Source organism: Lepidothrix coronata, unplaced genomic scaffold, assembly GCF_001604755.1.
Source record: "Lepidothrix coronata isolate B3197 unplaced genomic scaffold, Lepidothrix_coronata-1.0 Scaffold154, whole genome shotgun sequence".
Classification (NCBI taxonomy): Eukaryota; Metazoa; Chordata; class Aves; order Passeriformes; family Pipridae; genus Lepidothrix; species Lepidothrix coronata.
The window spans coordinates 510,778-530,005 of NW_016690334.1; the positions used below are offsets into that span (position 1 = coordinate 510,778).

The following is a 19,228-nucleotide window of genomic DNA, read 5'->3' on the forward strand; positions in this document are numbered from 1 at the left end:
CTTATCCTTCTCCTCCTCTTCACTATCTTATCCTTCTCCTCCATCTTCTCCTTTTCCTTCCCTTCTTCTCCTTCCTTTCTCCTCCTCCTTCCCCTTCCCCCTCACGTCACTGGGGTGGGGGGGAGCTTTACGACGCCCGCCGCCGTGCTTTGCGGCGGTGTGGCGCTGTGCGGCGGCGTGTCGCGGCGCGCTTTGCGGCGTTGCGGCGGCCCGCGCTGACAGGTGCGGCGGGCGGGAAGTTGCTGACTAAGGCGGGCCGGGCCGGGCCGGGCCGGGCGGCACCGGCGGCTGCGGGGCTCCGAGCGCCTCATGGGGACGGCGGCGAGCCACAGCAGCGAGGAGGAGGAGGAAGGCGCCGAGGAGGGCATGGAGGGGCCGGCGGGCGGCGCGCCCCAGCCCGGCGCGGCCGCCCCGGCGCTGCCGCCGGCCGAGGTGCTGCTGGAGCAGGCCCGGCTGCGGGAGGCCACGGCGCGGCTGCGGGACGCGGCCCTGCCCGAGCCGCTCGTGTCGCGGCACCACAGCGCGCTGGTGCGATGGCTGGAGGAGCGGCTGAGCCGCGGAGACGAGGCCGTGAGCCTGGAGCAGTTCTGCGAGGTGCTGGAGAACGTGTCCCGGCTGGCGGCCGGCAACCGCGGCGAGAGCGAGGAGGTGAGACCGCCGGGGAGCACCGGGGGGGGCCCTCACGGACCGCCCCGTCCCGCGCCCTGCCACGGGCAGGGACACCTTCCACGACCCCGGGTTGCTCCAAGCCCCGTCCAGCCTGGCCTTGGACGCTTCCAGGGTGTGGCTGACCCCCTCCAGGGATCCGCCTGCCCGCCGGGGGCTGCGGGGTCGGGGAAACCCCCCGGGCCGGGTCTGCCCTCGGCACTGGGTCCGTGACCACTGACACGACCCCGGACACCCCACCTGGTGCCGGGGGCGAGGCCAGGCCGGAGGGTTCTGCACCAGGCTGGCAAAGCAGCTGCTGGTGCTGATAGCAGCCTGTCAGCTCCCTGATACCTCTTTTTTTTTTTAATTTATGCCAGTTATTTGTGATCATGCTCAGCAGTCGCTTGTGAATAAAATGGGTATTTACTGCAGTATTTCTGCTGGTGGGAGCACAGGTTGGAAATCCTGCCTGAGCAATTCCTCTCGTGTACTTCCCAGTGTTATCAGCGAGTCAAAGTTTTCCAGGCTTGATTTTATTGCAGCTTTTTAAAACCAGCAGTGGAATTTTCAAGTTGCTATCCCATTACTTACTGGAAAGTCAGTGTTTTGGAAAACTTGCAAGAAGGTGGTGTAACCCTAACCCTGCACAGACAGGTGAGGTTTTAGTGGTGTAAGAGAGTCCAGTTTCCTTTCATTTGTGGGAAGGGACAGAGGGAGTTTAATGTCTAGAACATTTAAGCTTTACCCATCCAAAATGCAGCAGAATACTCTGCCGGGAATTCCACACTCAGCTGAGAAAGTGGCTGTGTCTGAATTCCTCACTGCAGGCAGTTCCTGGGGCTCCCCAGTCACTTCCTGCTGTCTTTGAGTAGCAAAGTAACTGTAAACTGATAAATCACACGCACACTCCTGAGTCAGTGCTGACAGGGGAACGGGGCTACTGCCATCTGGGAGGAGACTCATTTTGGGGTGTGTTTGGATCACACTGGTTTAAATGGCTTGGTAAAACGCTGCCTCCACTTCCAGTTCCTTTGCGAGAAGAGCCAGTAACAAACACTTCTTCATTTGTGACAACACGAGGGTGAAATTTGTCCCTTGGGGTTCCTTGTGTTGGCACAAACAGCTGAGCCTTGTGGGCTGCAGGGATGGTTTGAGAGTTGTCTGTGTTGCACGTCCTCCTCTGCACGAAGAATCTATTTGTTTGGGTTTCATTTCCTGCTCTGGGGAGTGGGGAAAAAGCTCGTCACAGGGTTTGCCGTGGCACGGATGTGTGGTCACATCTGCTCTGTCCTGCGAGGGGGAGACGTTGGCAGTTCTGTGGAAAACCTCGGTGCCATCATTTCTGTGACTGTCCCCAACCCACGAGCTGTGGGGTTGGAGATTTCCTGCTCAATTAGTCAGTTTGGGGCTGGCAGGTCAATAGGTGTCACTTTTTGGTGTTTACAGAGGCCTGTCTGGCACAGAGCAGGTTTTGCTCTGCCCTTTCAGTTCCTCTGTTCTCAGCGCGGGGCTGTGAGCACATACTTTGGATGCTTTATGGGCAAAGTGAACCTCTCTTCAAATGCACAATCTGTTTTCTAGGTAAACTGAACCTCTGAATCCTTTTTTTTTTAATTCAGTGGTTCTTGAGCAGTTGTCATGTCATGCTGGCAGCATTAATGCTGCAGTTCTACCAGGGGCAGAGGGGCAAATACAGAGTCCTGTCCTGCCATCCAACTCCTGAGCTGGGAGACGAGGGACTGATTTTTCCATGTGCTGTATTTCCAAGCAATCCTCTTACTCATCACTTCCCAGCAAAGATGTTTCTTCATGTTCAGGGTTGAACTGGGTAGGAACTGAGGATTTACTGCCTTTATTTAGGAGCAAGATGCAGCTGGCTTGTGGTAAAGCTGCTGCTGCATTTGTAGCATGTCCCAGGGCTGAAAACAACTCAAAAACTCAGAGTACAGGTTGATATATTGATTTTTTTTCCCCCCTTTTTTTTGGCTTATCCCCTGTTGCACAGGGCAGCAGTGGAAATTGTGGCTGTTTTGTGTCAAATATAGGGATTAGTTATACTGAACAGTCAAAAAATAATTTTAGAGTTCTAAATTTGGTGCAATCTCCTGAGATCACAGGGGGAGTTTAAAAATAAAATAACAAAATCCTGCATTAAGATGCAAAGAAAAGCATATATGTGGTAATCCCTTCTTACATGAAAGTGTAAGAAACCAGTTTAAAGTAGCTGTCAGCAGATCCAGCCTTGTTGTTTTGTGTGTCTTTTATTTTCACCAGTAACATCACAAAACTTGCTCACTTTGTAGCTTAGTAACTGCACAGCTGGACTTCAAATATGAGGATAAAAAGTCATGATGGTGAGGATGGTGTGAAACTGTACATTGAATTGTTTTGGCAGCTGAGTTATGTCTGTTAGAATCAATTCCCTCTGGCTTGTTCTCCTCGAGCAAAGGTTTTTCTTCTGGGATCTGCCTCATGCCCTATGTCAGTCTCCTGGACTGGCCATGGTGCTCAGCACCAGCTTTGCTACTCAGAATAGTTTTTTAAAGGTGATAATTATTATTTTGGCTTCAGCTCTGTTTTTAGTAAGACTTCATAAAGCTGCCGAGCTAAAATTCACCTCAGTGCCATCTGAGCTTTAAGCAGCTAAAACGCCTCGCTTTGATTCTGTTGTGTTCTGAGGACTTTGCTCTCCTTTAAGTGCTGTAATTATGTCATGGTTAATTGGCAGGTTATTTTGAGCTGATCAGCTCTCTAGGATAGACTTTTAATGGTGCAGCAAGTTTGATAATCAGGTAATAAACCGAGAGACTGAAGCATGAGCTGCCTCCCGAGCAGCAGCGATCCCTTGGCTCAGACCCCCCCGGGATGGTCTGTTCTTGGGCACCACATTTCCTGGGCTATGTGGCTGAACTTGAAATACCAAGTTCAGGACTGGGAGACTCGAGTCTTGCTTGTAAAGAAATAGCTTTTGTTAAGTGCATTCCCAATTTATATGGAAAAAAAGTGGGTACTCCTGAAATACTGCATTTCTCTTTTGGGTTAAGTCCCATTTTTTTAGCAATTGAATGAAAGTTTGTTTCAGAATTAAATCTGATTGTGAAAATATGCTCCAGTGACACACCACTATTAAATATCTGGCTATAAGTTCTCTAAAGTGGCTAGTTAAATTAATTTACATTTATGAGCTTGGGTCTGTTTTATAGGCTCAGCTGAATAAAAATACCATGCACTTTTGTTAGTTCAAAGTTGTGAAGTGCTGTGTGAGTTATTTTTTGTACATGCTCAACACAACTTTTTATATGAAAAGTTACATGAAGGTCAAAGTTAATAAAGCTGGCAGTGGTTCCCTTCAATGAGAAAAAAAACCCCACTTTTTTAACTCTCCATTGTTTCACAAATACTTTGACAAACTATATTTTGGTATTTTGTGTAGGAGGACAGTTAATGGAAGGAAATACACATTAAAAAAAAAATCTTCTGGTTCTCAGGACATTTTCTTAAACAAAGCAAATATTTAAACCCTGAAGGAATTGGAGTGGCTGCAGTGAGAGGGATGCAGCAGGGATGAGTAATGGAAGGTGTGGCTTCTGGAACAACCCACCCTTCAGTGAAGAACTTTCTGGGGTTCTTTAGTGAGCACCTTTCCCCCAGTCCCAGCTCTCCATGGATGGATCCTGCTGATTCACTGGGGGAGATGATGGGCTGTCTCCACCTAAGCATGACTACAGCTGACTTTTATAGGAAGGCAGTGCAAATACCTCCAAACTTGCTAGACACTGCAGATTTCCAGCCAGGCTGTTTCCTGTTACCACGATTTCAATACTGTGGAAAATTGATTATTTTGAGCTTAATTTAATAGTGTTACAACGTTTCTATGAAATGCCTTGAATTCCTGCTTGAAGGAAATGTGCTGAAATAAATTTTCCTTTTTTGTCCCTCCCCAGGCCTTTGCACAATTTGATGTTGAAGGAGATGGCACTGTAGATGTGGAGAATATGCTGGAGGCTCTCAAGAATTCTAGTGGAGCAAATCTTCAGGGGGAGCTGAGCCATGTAATCAGGCAACTGCAAGCTTGTTCACTAGTGCCAGGTATGGGAGCAGAGGGACAAAACACATGGTTCCCCAAGTCCTGCCCTATAAAAGGAGTGCTGCTTCAATAAATTGCTTGTCCTAATCTTATCAAAACCATACTCCAGGAGGTTCTTATTTCTTCAGTATCAAGCAAGGGAAGTTGCTATAAATTAAAAATTTCCCATAATTACATGCAGAACTTCCTTTCACAAAGAACCACTCTTTTCTTCTCTGTGTGACTGGAGAGTGTCTTATTCTCCTTTGGTTTATCTCACAGACAGAACAGAGCTCCTTGCAGGGTTTTGGTGAGTGCCCAGCTAATGCAGTCTTGTACTTGGTCACTGGGGGAATAAATCCTCCGTGGAGTCTGCTTCAGGGGATGAGTCATACACTTTATTACTATTATATTGTTATTCAGCATTTGGAATCCTGCTAAAACATCAGTCAGGTTTTACAGTGTATGGTTCAGAAAGTGTCAGGTTCCAGAACTTAATTTCTGGGATAAGTATCAGTTACTGGCTTTCCTTTGATGGTAAGTGGCTAAAGGGGATTTGCCTTAAAAGATAAGACAGGAAAGGCTGCAACTGGCTATAGATAAGTCAGAGGAGAGGACTTAGGATACTATTCTATGCATCTAAATGCACTGGGATTTGGAGTACCAATGTGAAGGAGCTGGAATTTCTTACCAATTTGGTGGAAAGCATTAGATATCTCTTTGGGAATAATCCACAGTGCCAAAGTGAGATGCTTAATGTAGCTCCAAGTGACTGATGCAAGTACATCCTCTTGTTAGCCAGGCAGCAGCTGCTTCACTCAGGTATTGAAGGTAAGGGTTTGGGACAGCAAAACAAGCATAAGATTTTTGGTTATTGTTTTGAACTCCTTCAGGCATTTCGAGTAACTCACAAAAATATTTGCCTGCACTTTTCCCTGTTGTAAAGGTTGCAAACTTGAGCTGCTTTATGTGGTGGAATGTAGTTTCCTAATATTGGTTGCCATGCTTAATTTGGATTTCTCAAGTAATAGGATTTAAAGGGGGAATGTGATGACTTAATCAAGTCAGCTCATAGAATCACAGAATGTCCTGAGCTGGAAGAGACCCACAAGGATCATCCAGTCCAACTCCTGGCCCTGCACAGACACCCCAATAATCCCACCCTGTCCCTGAGAGCATTGTCCAAACACTCCTGGAGCTCTGGCAGCCTTGGGGCTGTACCCACTGCCCTGGGGAGCCTGGGCAGTGCCCAACCAGCCTCTGGGGGAAGAACCTTTCCCTGAGATCCAGCCTAACCCTCCCCTGACACAGCTCCAGCCTTTCCCTCAGGTCTTGTCACAGAGAGGAGGGATCAGAGCTGCCCCTCAGGAGGAAGCTGCAGTCCCTGGGGGGGGTCTGACATCAATCTGCTCTTCTCCAGGCTGGACAAACCAGGTGCCCTCAGCTGCTCCTCAGATGGTCCCTCCTGACCCTTCCCCATCTTCGTAGCCTCCTTTGGACTCTCTCTAATAGCTTTACATCCTTCTTACATTGTGGTGCCCAAACCCACAAGGAAATGATGTCTCTTTCTAGGTTTCATTGATATATTTTCTGAATCGAAAGAGCGGCTGGGCCTTCACGCCTCGATGATCCTGAGGTTCCTGCACCGGAACCGCATCTCCAGTTCTGCCATCCCGTACCCAGTGCTGGAGTACTTCAACAACATCTGCACCATGCGCTCCTCCGTGCTCAAGGACTCCTTGGATCGACTTCTCCTGAAAGAGAGAGGTGTGTGATACCCACTGGGTCACCTCTAACAGGCATGGAGTTGATCTGCACACTTCTGGGGGGTTTTTTTGTTCACTTTTTGAGGCACATAAATTGATTTCTGAACTATCCACACTGGCATGTTCTCATCTTGCTCCTGACCATTACTGATCTGCCATGTTGTCTATTCGGTCAAATATCTCTACTGGTTCCCAGAAACTTGGTTTCCATGGGAAGTGAACGTTTGCTGAAGTTGGCTGTTCAGTATTAATAGGTATTTTATTGTTTTGGACTGAAAGTAGTGAGTCTTTTGCTGTGTCTCTGTGGGACTGGCCTGGTGATCTCCTTGGAGCCATGGCTCTTTTGCTTCACAGCTTGACTTGGTATTTTCAGATTTCTGCACTTCTGTTGAAGTAGATCAAGTTACCTGGGGAAACAGTCTGCTTTGTCCCTTCCCTAGAGTGGCTGAATCGAGGTTTTCTCTGTGATGTTTTACTTTTTCCTTTCATCTGTTTGTGTTTTGGCACGAAAATGATAAAGCACTGATGAGACCAGTAATGAAAGGAGACAAAGGCTATTGAACTCCAGGCAGTGGAGGTGTTTTCATGCCATGAGTGGTAGATTGAGATTATTGCAATTCCACGTGAAATCAAACCTTGCTGTCCCGTAGATCCTGTCAGAAACAGGCTGTGTTCTGTGCCAAGCAGTTAATTTGTTTGAGATAGTTACTGTAAAGGTATAACACTTCTCAAAACGAGCCAAAGCAGCATGTCCTGAGCAGTCCCTTGTCTGTGCAGAGTACCCCAGTGACCTGAATGGCAGTGAGGAGTCAGACAAGCTGAAGTCTGTCCCGAAGTGCTACACCCACATAGAGACCTCGTCCAATTCCGCCGACATCGACAAGATGACCAACGGGGAAACTTCCTCCTTCTGGCAGTCGGATGGGAGCGCCCGCTCCCACTGGATACGGTGAGAGGGCTGGGCTGCTGGGCCTTAGCTTGGCCCTGGCTGCATTCCAGCTGCCCCCCAAGGCTGCTCCATCACTCCCCTCCCCAGCTGGAGCGAAAAATGAAACAAAAAGCTGGTGGGTCAAGGACAGGGAGAGCTCCCTCACCAACTCCATCACAGGCAAAGCAGACTTGACTCGGGGCATTTAATTGAATTCATTAAATCAGAGTAGGGTAAGGAGAAATAAAACCAAATCTTCCCCACCCTTTTCCCCAGAATTAACTTCTCTTCCTCTTTCTCCTCCCCCTCAGAGGCACAGAGTGTGGGGAGTGTGGGCTGTGGTCAGTTCATCACATGTTTCTGCCACTCCTTCCTCCCCAGTGGGAGGACTCATCACACTCTTCTCCTGCTTTCAGGGTGGAATCCCTTCCAGGGTGGGATCCCTTCCATGGGTCCTTCTCATGGGCTCACAAGTCCTGCCAGCAAACCTGCTCCAGTGCAGGCTTCTCTCTCCAAGGGGCCTGTCTCCACAAAACCCCCCACCCCATAGCCCCCCACTGCCAAAACCTTATCACACAAACCCAGTACAGATGTAATTAAAAAAAACCTGTGGGATCAGTGAGTGACAGATAAGTATAGTGGTGGTTAGGGGTTTAAACTTTATGCAGAAGTCATTAATCTCTGCATAAAGTTTAAAGGCCTAACAACCAAATAAAAGTTCACCTGTAAAATGCCTGCATCTGCCATTGCCTTGTGGAGCAAAGCTTTCCAAGCTGTGGTACAGATGCAGTGGTTGGGACTTGAATAGAAGTGCTTTGCCACTGTCTAGAAAGTTCCATGAGACAGAAATGCTCAATGAAACAGAATTGTTGAGTGTTTTTTCAGTGGTAGACCTGAGAATGTATACTTAAAAAAAAACCCCAAATCTCATTTTGGTCATTATTGACACTGCATTTTTATTCCTGAAGAATGAATTCTCAGTTGAAAATATGAACAGAAGAATCTACAGTCTCACTCTCAGAGGTGACTGGTTTTTTAAGTCGAAATCTTTTAACTTGTCCACCATGATATGGGGTTATAGGAAGACCTGTGAAGCATGAAGTAAAGCTCAGAGGATTTATTTGTGTTTGTAGAGGTGGAAAATGAATGAATAATATAATATATATATGATAACAAAATCATTAAAGCAAAGTGCTTGACTTGCCTTCTCTTTACAAGAACTGTTTCATCTTCTTTGCTCTGCAGCTTAAAGATGAAACCAGATGTGGTTTTGAGACACCTGTCCATCGCAGTGGCAGCCAGTGACCAGAGTTACATGCCACAGCAGGTCACAGTGGCAGTGGGAAGGAATGCCAGCAGTCTCCAGGAGGTCCGAGATGTTCACATTCCAAGCAATATCACTGGCTACGTAACACTGTTGGAAAACGCTAACATTAGTCAGATGTGTGAGTCAATAAAGATCCCATTGGGATATTGTTTTGCTGCTTTTTGGAAGGTGAAAGGTTGGGTAGATCATGGAATGGTGTGTTGAAGTGTCAGTCATTCGAGGTGAAACTTCTGACCTCGTCCTTGGGTCGGAAAAAATTGGTTTAATTGTAGTTTGATTTCTAGCCTGGAAGAGTCTTCCGAGCCTTTCTCGTGGTCTGTCTGTAACGTGGGCTCAGGGCTGAGGAGAAGATTGACTCAAGATGCAGTTTTAGCCTCTCAATTTGAAGACAGAGGGTAGTTTTAAAATATCTTTGCTTGCACAGTGAAAGCATATGTTGGCTGATAGTATCTAGCAAAAAATCTGCTTCTGAGCAACTGGTTTTTTTTAGTACCAAAACTCTGAAATTGGTCAGATGTAAAACAGGTTTTGTGCTCAGGGGTTTTAAATAGTGTTATTTTTGAATCTGGTGGCTCTGTGGGTGCTATATTGGAATCAATCCAAGGAAAGCTGCTCCTTCCTAAGATGGTTTCTACAGCTTCAGGAATTTTGTCCCTTCAGTTCAAAAAGGTGTTTTTCACTGAGATGAACTTTGATTGCCACAAGAAATGGGCAGCAAGGGTGTTGTTCCTCAGAAGTAATCAGGACAACATCATCTATGCAAAATGGTCAAGAACTTAGTGAGAATTTTGTGTAACTTAAAAATTTGCTTTTAGGCTTTACTCCTTTTCCCCATCAACTCCCCAAAAAAACCACTCACTCCCAAGACACTGCCTACGTACGTAGGTAGAAAGGTACTGGTGAAATAATCTATTTTCCACTTTGAGGGGCTTTTACTACTTTTTTCCCCTTAATTTCTAGCCATGCCATATGTAATGGACTACTGAAAGGCTAAATTTTCCCAGTCACAGTGTGCACGGTGAGGAAACACGTGTGCACTTGTCCCCGTGTGGGAGGACAGTTTTGCATCTCCTGCCATTTTTTTTTCCTAAGGGGTTCTGCAGGAATTATTGTTCGGAATATCTGCACTCTTCTAGATCTAACCCAGCAGAAGAAATGGGAAAAAAAAAATTCTGTTTTGTGTTTTGACAGATGTCCAGATAAACATCAAGCGTTGCCTTAGTGACGGATGTGACACCAGGATCCACGGGCTCAGGGCCGTGGGGTACCAGAGGGTGAAGAAGGTGGCAGTGTCTGTGTGTGATGCCTCAGCCATCTGGTACTGGTCCCTGCTGACCTCTCTGGTCACAGCTTCCATGGAAACAAACCCAGCATTTGTTCACACTATTTTACAGAATACTCAGTAAGTACCAAAGTTCCACGCTGAGGGATTTTATTTGGTCTTATGAGTGTGGTTTTTTTTTTTTTAAATACTTCTGGCTTTAGTAAGCTAGTCTGCCTTGTGTAACTGGTTTCCACTCCCTCCACTGAGGTGTTTAAACATCTTTTTGCCATCTCATTGTTCGAATTTTTGATGTTTCTCCTTTATCCAGTTGCATACACTAGAAAAGGGTAATTGTCCTGGCTGTTGTGTCTCATCTAGTTGTTAAACCATGACTGAATGGACACTGAAAAATACATTTTTTTACCCTTGCTTTGACTTGTCATGATGTTGAGAAGCCTTAAATTAATTAATTTTCGTTGTCCAATGTTGATAATAAAATTAACATCTCCCCCTTATGAGGTTAATTAACCTTATGAGGTTAATTTAGCCTAATTTTCAGCAGATTTCTGCCTGTGTGATGCCTTGTCACACTTTCCATGGGGATATAGTTGAGTCTGTGCACTATCTCCATGCAGGTATTTGCCTGTGGTGATTGACCATTTTCTGTGTAACATTTCCTTGTTTGATTGCCAAACACTTCTGCTGGATGACTTGAAGGGTTGGAATCCTAAGAAAATGTTTCCACACCCACATCAGCTTTTATAGAGCTTAGTTAGCATGATGCCACCAAACTGAGGAGCAGTGCTGATTAGGTTAATGAGTGCAGCAGGTTAAAGTCCATTAAGCCTATCTTTTAATTTGTGTCATCTGTGAAATCTCTTTAAAGTTTAGATACCTTCATACATGCCCACACCTGAGGAAGTTGGAAGCTTTACTAAAACTGAGGGCCTTCAGTTTTAGCACAGTTTAGATATTTTTTTAGAAATATAACATGAACTCTGAGCTAATAAAGCAGAAAAAATTTATGTTGACTGAAAACAGGCTTCCAGGAATTACAGATTCAGTGTTTAGAATTATAAAGCAAAACTTTAATATTAGATAGAATGGCTTCAATATTGGATAGAATGACTTTGGTGAAACTGCTTGAGAATTCCTATTTTCTGGGGTTATTACATGATTTTTGGGAATTCACAAAAATTCTGGTCTGAGCTAACAAGTGTCTTTCTGTAATTGTTTTGAAGGAATTTCAAAGCCATTTTCCCTTTACTCACGGGCTCTTGCTCAATTCCAGAACAATTGAAAATGAAGCAGCACTCGCACACTGAGCTGTTTCTAAGGCTGTCACAGATTTAATTCAAAACTCCTGCATGTGTTTGTCTCATTAAATCTGAGATTATGGGACTAGATTCGAGATTACCCAGCAGTCACTGAACTTCTCCCTGCCTGGAATGCAATCCTGCTGTTACCTTTTGAAGAGCTTCTCCGCGTAAATACATTTTGTGCACTCGGCAGCAATTTGCAGAGACCTGCCCACCCAAAGCATGAAGATTCAAATGTCTGATTCCTTTTCTCCCATTCTGACTGGTTTCCTGCTGCTGTGTTTCATTTTTCCCTAGGAAAGCACTGCAGCACATGCCACCTCTCTCCCTGACACCGGGCTCCACGGATTTTTCCAGCTTCTTATCGCCAAACGTTTTGGAAGAGGTAGATAGTTTCCTGATCAGGATAACAAGGTGAGTTTGTGTGGCTGATGCTCTGAGAAATGGTTTAGGAGACTTTGTATAGCAAAACTTTGCCTTTTTACTCACCTGCTATTTTTTTAAGTATCTTGAATAATTCGAAGATGTTCAGGCACCCGAGAGATTCCATGGCAGCATTATTTAAAGCCAAAATATCCCAGATTTTCTTTTCACACTGTTGTTGTTTTCCCTCCCCAGTTGTTGTACTACTCCAGAGGTGGAGCTGACACTCCTGGCCTTTGCCTTAGCCCGGGGGAGTGTTGCCAAAGTGATGAGTTCCCTTTGTGCAATCACTGAGCATCTGGACACCCCGTACAAGGCTTCCTCTCTCATCGCTTCCATGGCAGCAGTCAGACAGAACCTGCTCTATAAATATGGTAATGGAGCAATTCCTGCATCCTTTACAGGCCATGCTTCAGAAAATGCACAGCTTTGAGTTGTTCTACTCGTTGTTGGGGTTTAAAATTCTATACAAGGCTTCTAAATTAAAAACTGTCACTGAGGAGACAACCTGGGAAGCTGAACTGCTCTAAAAGTTGGGGATTAGATCAGCTTTCTGATCAAAGAATTGAACCAGGGGGCATCTTCTCAAGGGAGAAAACATGAACTGTGTAGATAGTGGCCCCTGTATCAAGTGGTGATGGTTTTTGTGTTGCTTAAAAGGCAAATGACATCAGGTATTCCTGTTGTTCCAGTTGTGTGTGTTCAGCCTCAGTAAATGGTCTCACACAAATTTAAGATGTATTTTAAATGTAACATCATCACCAACTATTTAAAGTTCTTTTATTTTCACTTTTACCAGTTTATAATCTGAGTTAAACCCAAGTTTTTATAATCTGAGTGTGTCGTGAGTGTAGAGCTGTTTGTGGTCTGGCATCAGGTGATGACTTGGCAGCATTGGCTGATAAATCTGTATTTTCTCAGTTGTCAACTTGTGAGGTTGTCATTAGTCTCTCATGAAGAATTTTACCCTTTGCTTGCCTTTTAGTATGTTTTGTCAGTACTCCTTGTCTTGTGCCAAAGAATACGTGAATTGTTTTACAAGTATCAGTGCTTAGTTCAAAAGCTTTGAAAACTGCTTGGTTTTTCCCAGAGTAGCCACTGCCTTTTGTAAGACAAATGGTATTTCATGGATTGTGAATTCCAGAGTGTGCAAAGAGTGGAAGGAACACTGTCATGATTTTAATTGTCCTTCTGTCTCTATTTAAAACTTGAATTATGTTAGATTAATGTATCTCTCATACTCCAGTTTCCCTCCCTTTTTTAATCTGACAGTGGTAAAAATCTCATAGTATTTTGATTTCTTTTTTCCATTTGTTTTCTGTATTAAGAACTTTAGAAAACAAATTTTACCGTTTTGAAATGAATTTGATAAACCTGTTAATTTTCTCACTTAGGAAAACCTTTAAGACTGACTCTGCAAGCCTGTGATGTAAAAGGAAAAGAAGATAAATCAGGGCCTGAAAACCTCCTTGTGGAGCCTTGGACTGGGGATGGTAAGAACCCGAAGTTTAAAATCCAAAATATTAGAATCATAAAGTTGTTTAGGTTGGAAAGAACTCAACCAGACATAATGACTGTTAATGAGGCCATGGTGCTATTCTGTGTTTATTATATATATTTGTTGCTTCTTCATAGTTTTATGATATGAAACTTCTATAATAAAAAAAAACAAACCAACAAAAGAAGCAAAAAAATTAATATATAGAATCTATTTTGCAACACTGTGATTTCTCAGGAGCCAGTTTATTGTCAAAGCAAAGCAACCAATCAAAAAGATTGGATTTTAGGGAGAATTATTGATATCCTACATGGAAATCAGCCATGAGCTGTCCCTGGGAATATTATACTAGAGCCCATTTTGTGGGTTGAAGTCATGAATCCTTCACTGCTGGTTTCCCAAATATTGATGGAGAGAGATGGTGGCAATCATTGAAATTCTCCCTGACTCCACATAACTGTTAATTCTCCTTTAAAGCCTCTCTTTGTTAATGCAATGCTTTTATGTACTGGATACAACCTGAACAAAGAGATTTGTGTTTCTTGAGCTCCTTTTTAAGTGAAATGCCACCTAATCTTTTTTTTTTTAAAAATGGTTTATTGTCTTGTGCAGTGCTGCTGGTGAACGAAAGCCATTGTGACAGAAAATCAGGCACATTCTAAATGCTTATTTTACCTCTCTTGTTTGCTCACATGTGTTATTTGAGTTTATTTTTAGTTGCTTTGTGGATTGTTTTCTGTTGTTTTATGGGTCACAGTGTGGGGAACTGAGTTACATCTGTGAATGAATTATAACAGTGAATAGTTATATCACTGAACAGAAGCCCCAAGCCAAAATAATATTTGGGAATTACTAATACCCTTTAGTGGGGAAACACTCTTGAAACTGCTGCAGATTATTGCAGTTCCAAGAGAGTCACTGCCTGGAGGTACTGACATAATAACAATCTTTTAACTTATCTCTTTCATTTGGAAACGTTTACTAATGAGCATTTCACTGGAAAAAGAGTTGTGGTTTTGTTTCCCCCCCTCCTTCAGTCCACAATCCCAGTATTCTCCTTCAAACTCCTTGCACTAGCAGTCATCCCAACCTCATTCTATTCCCACTCCTGCTTTAGGTTTTCTTACTGAAACTGGGAAAACCAGAGCAAGTATCATTCTTTCTACTGGAACTGAGTCTTCATTTCAAGTGACACAAATCAGAATAAAGGTATGTAGTCCCTGTGTACTTTTGAAGCAGAAGGGTTGCTTTTTGCCCTGGTGGTAGAATCATGGCCTCACCATGATGATCTTTTTATATGAACTAAAATTTTAAATTCATCCTGAAACAGTGCAATATTAGGGTTTTACTTTGGTGTAAGTCACAGGGAACTCCAGAAAAAAAAGGGCTTAAATTATTCCAGGGAGCCACAAGCATGTAGTAAAGACATTTATTTTCTATTGATTTTATCTCTATCTTGCAATATATATGTCAAGCCAGAGACTCTTCAGTTTATGATTTCTCTCTAAAGAGTATGGATTTATATGTAAGGTCTTTTATATTTAAAATATTTTTTGACTGTGTGAATAGCAGGTTTCGAGGTACATAATGTGAGTTTAGATTAAATGAAGATATTTGAATTCTATTTAGAGACACCAGTGTAATTTGAACATTTGGTGTGCCTTTTATCTGATTTAAAAGCAAGACGTTGTGATTAAATCTCATTGCCAAGCCAAAACTCTGTGAATTAGCTGAATTAATTTATATATTTAAGGCAAAGCAGTAATTTCATTCCTGGAACAAGGATACATATTTCAATGTCAGAGAGACCTAAACATGGATGGACTTCTGGCAAGGAAATTCTAGCTGGAGCTGGAGAGCCCTAAGTTGTTTAGCAGTGGAGTGATACTGGGAGACATGATCTCCGTTTGGGTTCTTTTTAATTAAAAAAGTGTACAAAATTAGAATGGGAATTAATATGTGGAACTCTAGTTAATGTTAGGGGGACAAATATAGCCAATATTAACCATGTACCTGATCTCAGGGGGTTACAGCAGCTTTCATAACACTCCTCTAAACGTGTTTCATCTTCCTGTGCAGCTCCAGAGGTCAATATTTGCGAGGATGTAGTTGCTTTCCATAACTGTTTTCCTTTTTTTTCCTGTGAAAGAAACACCTTTTATTGTCAGCTCTTGAACACGTTGCTCTGGATTTGCCCTTCCAGGTCCGGAAAGGTGCCATTGGGGCCCAGTGTGGGCTGGTGTTTGCTTACAACGGGGCGTCGGAAAAGTTCCACGCGGAGGAACATTTCAAAAGGTTCGAGAGCTACGACAGATGGAAGCTGAGGGAATTCAAACAGTTCTTAAAAAACAGGTAGGGGTGGGACTTTTTCTAATGATTGCATGGAAGATAAAAGTTACGTTTGACCTTTTTTGCAGTGCCACTGAAACTCCTGAGAACTGTTGCAAGTGACTTAAAAACGGCGCGTCGTTTAATTGTTACTCTGATTTTACTGAGCCTCAGTGTAATGGGTGTGTGTTTGAGGAAATGTGTGTGTAGCTGTTGTTCTCAGCCTCTTGATTTAGAGACCTGTTTTAAAAGGGATATAACAGAACCAGCTTTCTACTTGAGCTGCAGATCACTGGTAACAGAAATTTTTAGAAAGGTCGTATGTTAATTAACTTGTATTAAATTAGTTTTCAGAACTGTTGCTGAGGAGTGAGGGGGTGATAGGGACCATGACTAATAAAATTTCCTAAATTTTCTTACCTTGAATGTCATAGTTTAGGGTATGTGAAACTTTCTGTTGTCCCTTCTCATCTTTATAGCTATAACATGCTCTAAATATTTTGGTAGAATATCAACAGCTTTGCAGTTGATAAACTTTTCCTTTACAAAGTGTGTTAAATTCTTTTGAACACAGAAGCAGTTGTTCAAGTGATGATTTGGGAGATGATGATCCTATTGGCTGGTTTGAAGTGGAAGAGGAATGGGATGAAGTTGATGTCAAAATGCAGCAATGCAGGATTTCCCAAGTAAGGAACCACACAAACCCCTTGGCCCAGTCACAGTGAGCAGGGGCTCCTCTCTGTGCTTTGCTCTAAAGCCAACTGAAATAAAAAATAAACCTAATTCTTTTTGTGAGGGACAACTCTGCTGGGTAGGGGCAAAAAACCAATGGCCTTCTAGTTATATGATGGAATTTTTCTCCTCTGAATTTTCTTTTTCCCTCTCTGCACATATATATATGTAATCAAGTGGTGCTTCAGGATCAAATTTAATGCAAAATGACATGAATGTGCAATTACTGGGTTTATCATGATGAAATATTTCTAAAAAGAGTGACATGACTGTTGCTTTATTCTGGTATCTAGACAGATTATCTCCTGTGTAGTTGTAGCATTTGTTCTTTCAGAGCCAGGTTCTTCCTTGTTTTAGTGGGCAAACAGTTACTAAGGAGTTCCATCAGTCAGACTGATTTCCCTGGGGAAGGAGATCTTTGTTTCAAGAATGGCAGAAGATGGGCTTTCATTTGTAGTGCTTAAGGAGGGAAAGTGGCTTTTCAGATCCTGCTGTAGTAGTTCCCCAGTCCCTGTGAACTGTGGGAATTAGCAGAAGTGGTGGCACAGTTACAAATCAGCTGGGAATTTTTCTGACACCATCCCTGCTGCTGCAGAGTAACTGGGTACATGGGGATGGCAGAGCTTGCTGTTCCCTTCAGCTTTGCATTCTGCACCTCTCTGAGGACAGATTGATAACTGCATGTTTTAAATATTACATATTGATCCTCTGCTTGCTTTTAAATGCAGCTAATAGGTTTTTTTTACCCTGCAAAAATACTATAAAGGCAAGGAACAGCACCTGCAGGGTGAATGAACTGATAATGAATTAACTAACCTTGCAGCTGCTTCTAGAGGTCACAGACCCATCGCTGTGACTGTTTTGGAAGCAGGGAGAGATCAAGCTTAGCCTGAATCACAAGCTTAGTGTTTTAAACCTCTGGAAGTGATTGACAGGGACTGTGCTTGGCCCCCCCAACCCCACTTGCAGTCTCCTCATATGTGCCTTTTGAAAGCCATATTTGTACTAGCTTTTAAACCCTAATCTTGTGCTGTGTTTTTATCCTTCTAGTACTTGATGATAAAGTTCTTGTGCACAAGACAAGACACAGCAGAACGTCTGGGGGTCCAGGGCCTGAGTGTTCTCGGGTACCTTCGGCCCATGCGGGACGAGCCCAGCAGGAGCATGAACTGCCTGCAGTGCAGGAGGACTGAGGAGGACACAGTTTGTGGCACAACTCTGCTCCTGAAGACACTTCATTTCATCCAGCAGCTGGCACAGGACCTGGTATTTTTACTTCTTGGATTGTTTTGAGCCTGTATTTCCCGTGCTGAAAGTATTAAGGCTGTGCGAACAGAAACTGGAAATGGATAAAGAGAAGTCTGGGTGCTTTTAACCATGGTTAAAAACCACGTTGGGGAGAAAAAATGGTTTCTGAAAAATAGCATTCTGTGTATGTTCACTGAATGTGACAGAATGTGCTCACTTTGGGTCCAGAAGGAAGTGAAGAAGTATTTTTCAGTATGAGGTTACAATGAAGTAGGTGGAACAGGAGGATGCCCCATATCTGTTAGTGTAGCTGTTTCTGAAGCAAACATCTGGAAAAATGCACAAAAGAGGAAGCTACGATTTCACAGATTAAAACATTCCTCTTTTTATCTGAAATAATACATACACAGTTAAGAGCTGTGAGTGGTGTGTGCTGCTGGGTGTCAGGGTGATGTACCCAACCCCTGAGGACACGTGTCAAAATGATGTTTTGTTCTTTCAGCACATGTGTCTGTGCCTTTTCAGCTTCAATTCTGAACCATGGGCAGCCGATCTCATTTTGGCTGTTTCTTACTTTCAGTCAAATTAGAGGGAGAGTTGGAGGCTGGAAAGTCTTTTAGTGGTGGAGAACAGGGATGGGAGCTCAGACATCTGGAAAGAGGAGAGAGCTCTGTGCAGGAGAAGGTTTCAGCATGAACTGTCACGTTTAGACACTGAAATACCAATGAAAGAACTTACACTGGAATTCAGTGTAGCTACAAATCTATAGGAAACCTGGCTACTTTAAGCCCAGTGCTCAGGGATTTACTTTTTAAAAATGTGTTCTATATAGAGTTAATTTTCCAATCCTACCTTTTCTTTGCCTTTTTAAGGTTCAGCAGAAGGAGAGTGGATTAAAATACAAGTCATTTTTAGATTTCACAGGCCTTGATTTGCAGCTGTTCTGGAATTTTTACAATAAACTTCACCAAAAGTAAGTTACTTCTGTACTGTCTGCTGAGGCACTAATCTCTGTGCATGTGTATAAATAAAGTATGCTTAGTTTAGTTACAGCAGTTTGTTCTTCCTAATCTGCATCATTTACATAAATAACATTTTCCTACTGCTGCCATATGGACTTTTAACTATAATGTTATGTGGAAGCTTGAACTGTAGATTAATTTAGCTGGTAGCCATGGCTGTGTGCTCTCCACTCAGTGTTTTTTATCCATCTGAGATGGTGACTTTCATAGCATAATTTATTTGGTGCAAAAGAACTTCTTTTCTAGTTTTTACTTCAGTTTGTTTTCTGGTTTTTTTTACAGCCCAAGGGAAGAATGTATATTTGCTCAAACACTGCTGTTGCAGCTTCTCCAGAGCTGCTTCTCTGTACTTACTGGAGACAATAAAACTGCTAAACCTCAAGAAACTCCTCAGAGCAAAACAGCTGGTCACACAGAAGCTGCAGAAGAGCTTTATAGACATTTGTGTGAAGGTAATTTTTTATTCAATATATATTAAGTGTTTTGTCTGTTCAAATTTGGGAAAAGATATTTATTCCTAGAGGCCAAGTTGGCTCCTGTTCCTTTGTTTCTCCTTCAGGTCAGTGTGTGCTAATTTAAGTCTACCACAGGGAAACTTTCCTTGACCCAAAGAAAGGGTTTTATAGATTTTTCTGACCATGTGTGGCCTGGAAACAGCT

General features: G+C 43.3%; 1 protein-coding gene across 2 annotated transcripts in view; it reads left to right on the top strand.

The window, feature by feature from the left end:
* The first annotated feature begins 309 nt into the window (after window positions 1-309).
* Window positions 310-19,228, top strand: part of ZZEF1 (zinc finger ZZ-type and EF-hand domain containing 1) — a 57,378-nt gene continuing 38,459 nt past the window's right edge. Inside the window, exons 1-15 of one of the 2 annotated variants that reach the window (XM_017828845.1) lie at window positions 310-648; window positions 4,593-4,737; window positions 6,287-6,481; window positions 7,258-7,429; window positions 8,654-8,853; window positions 9,927-10,137; window positions 11,616-11,732; window positions 11,937-12,115; window positions 13,136-13,234; window positions 14,357-14,448; window positions 15,443-15,591; window positions 16,142-16,253; window positions 17,350-17,565; window positions 18,420-18,520; window positions 18,852-19,021. In XM_017828845.1, coding sequence (XP_017684334.1) covers window positions 310-648; window positions 4,593-4,737; window positions 6,287-6,481; window positions 7,258-7,429; window positions 8,654-8,853; window positions 9,927-10,137; window positions 11,616-11,732; window positions 11,937-12,115; window positions 13,136-13,234; window positions 14,357-14,448; window positions 15,443-15,591; window positions 16,142-16,253; window positions 17,350-17,565; window positions 18,420-18,520; window positions 18,852-19,021 — 2,497 coding nt within the window. The remainder of the gene's footprint in view (window positions 649-4,592; window positions 4,738-6,286; window positions 6,482-7,257; window positions 7,430-8,653; window positions 8,854-9,926; window positions 10,138-11,615; window positions 11,733-11,936; window positions 12,116-13,135; window positions 13,235-14,356; window positions 14,449-15,442; window positions 15,592-16,141; window positions 16,254-17,349; window positions 17,566-18,419; window positions 18,521-18,851; window positions 19,022-19,228) is intronic. The other variant, XM_017828846.1, reaches the window with a different exon arrangement.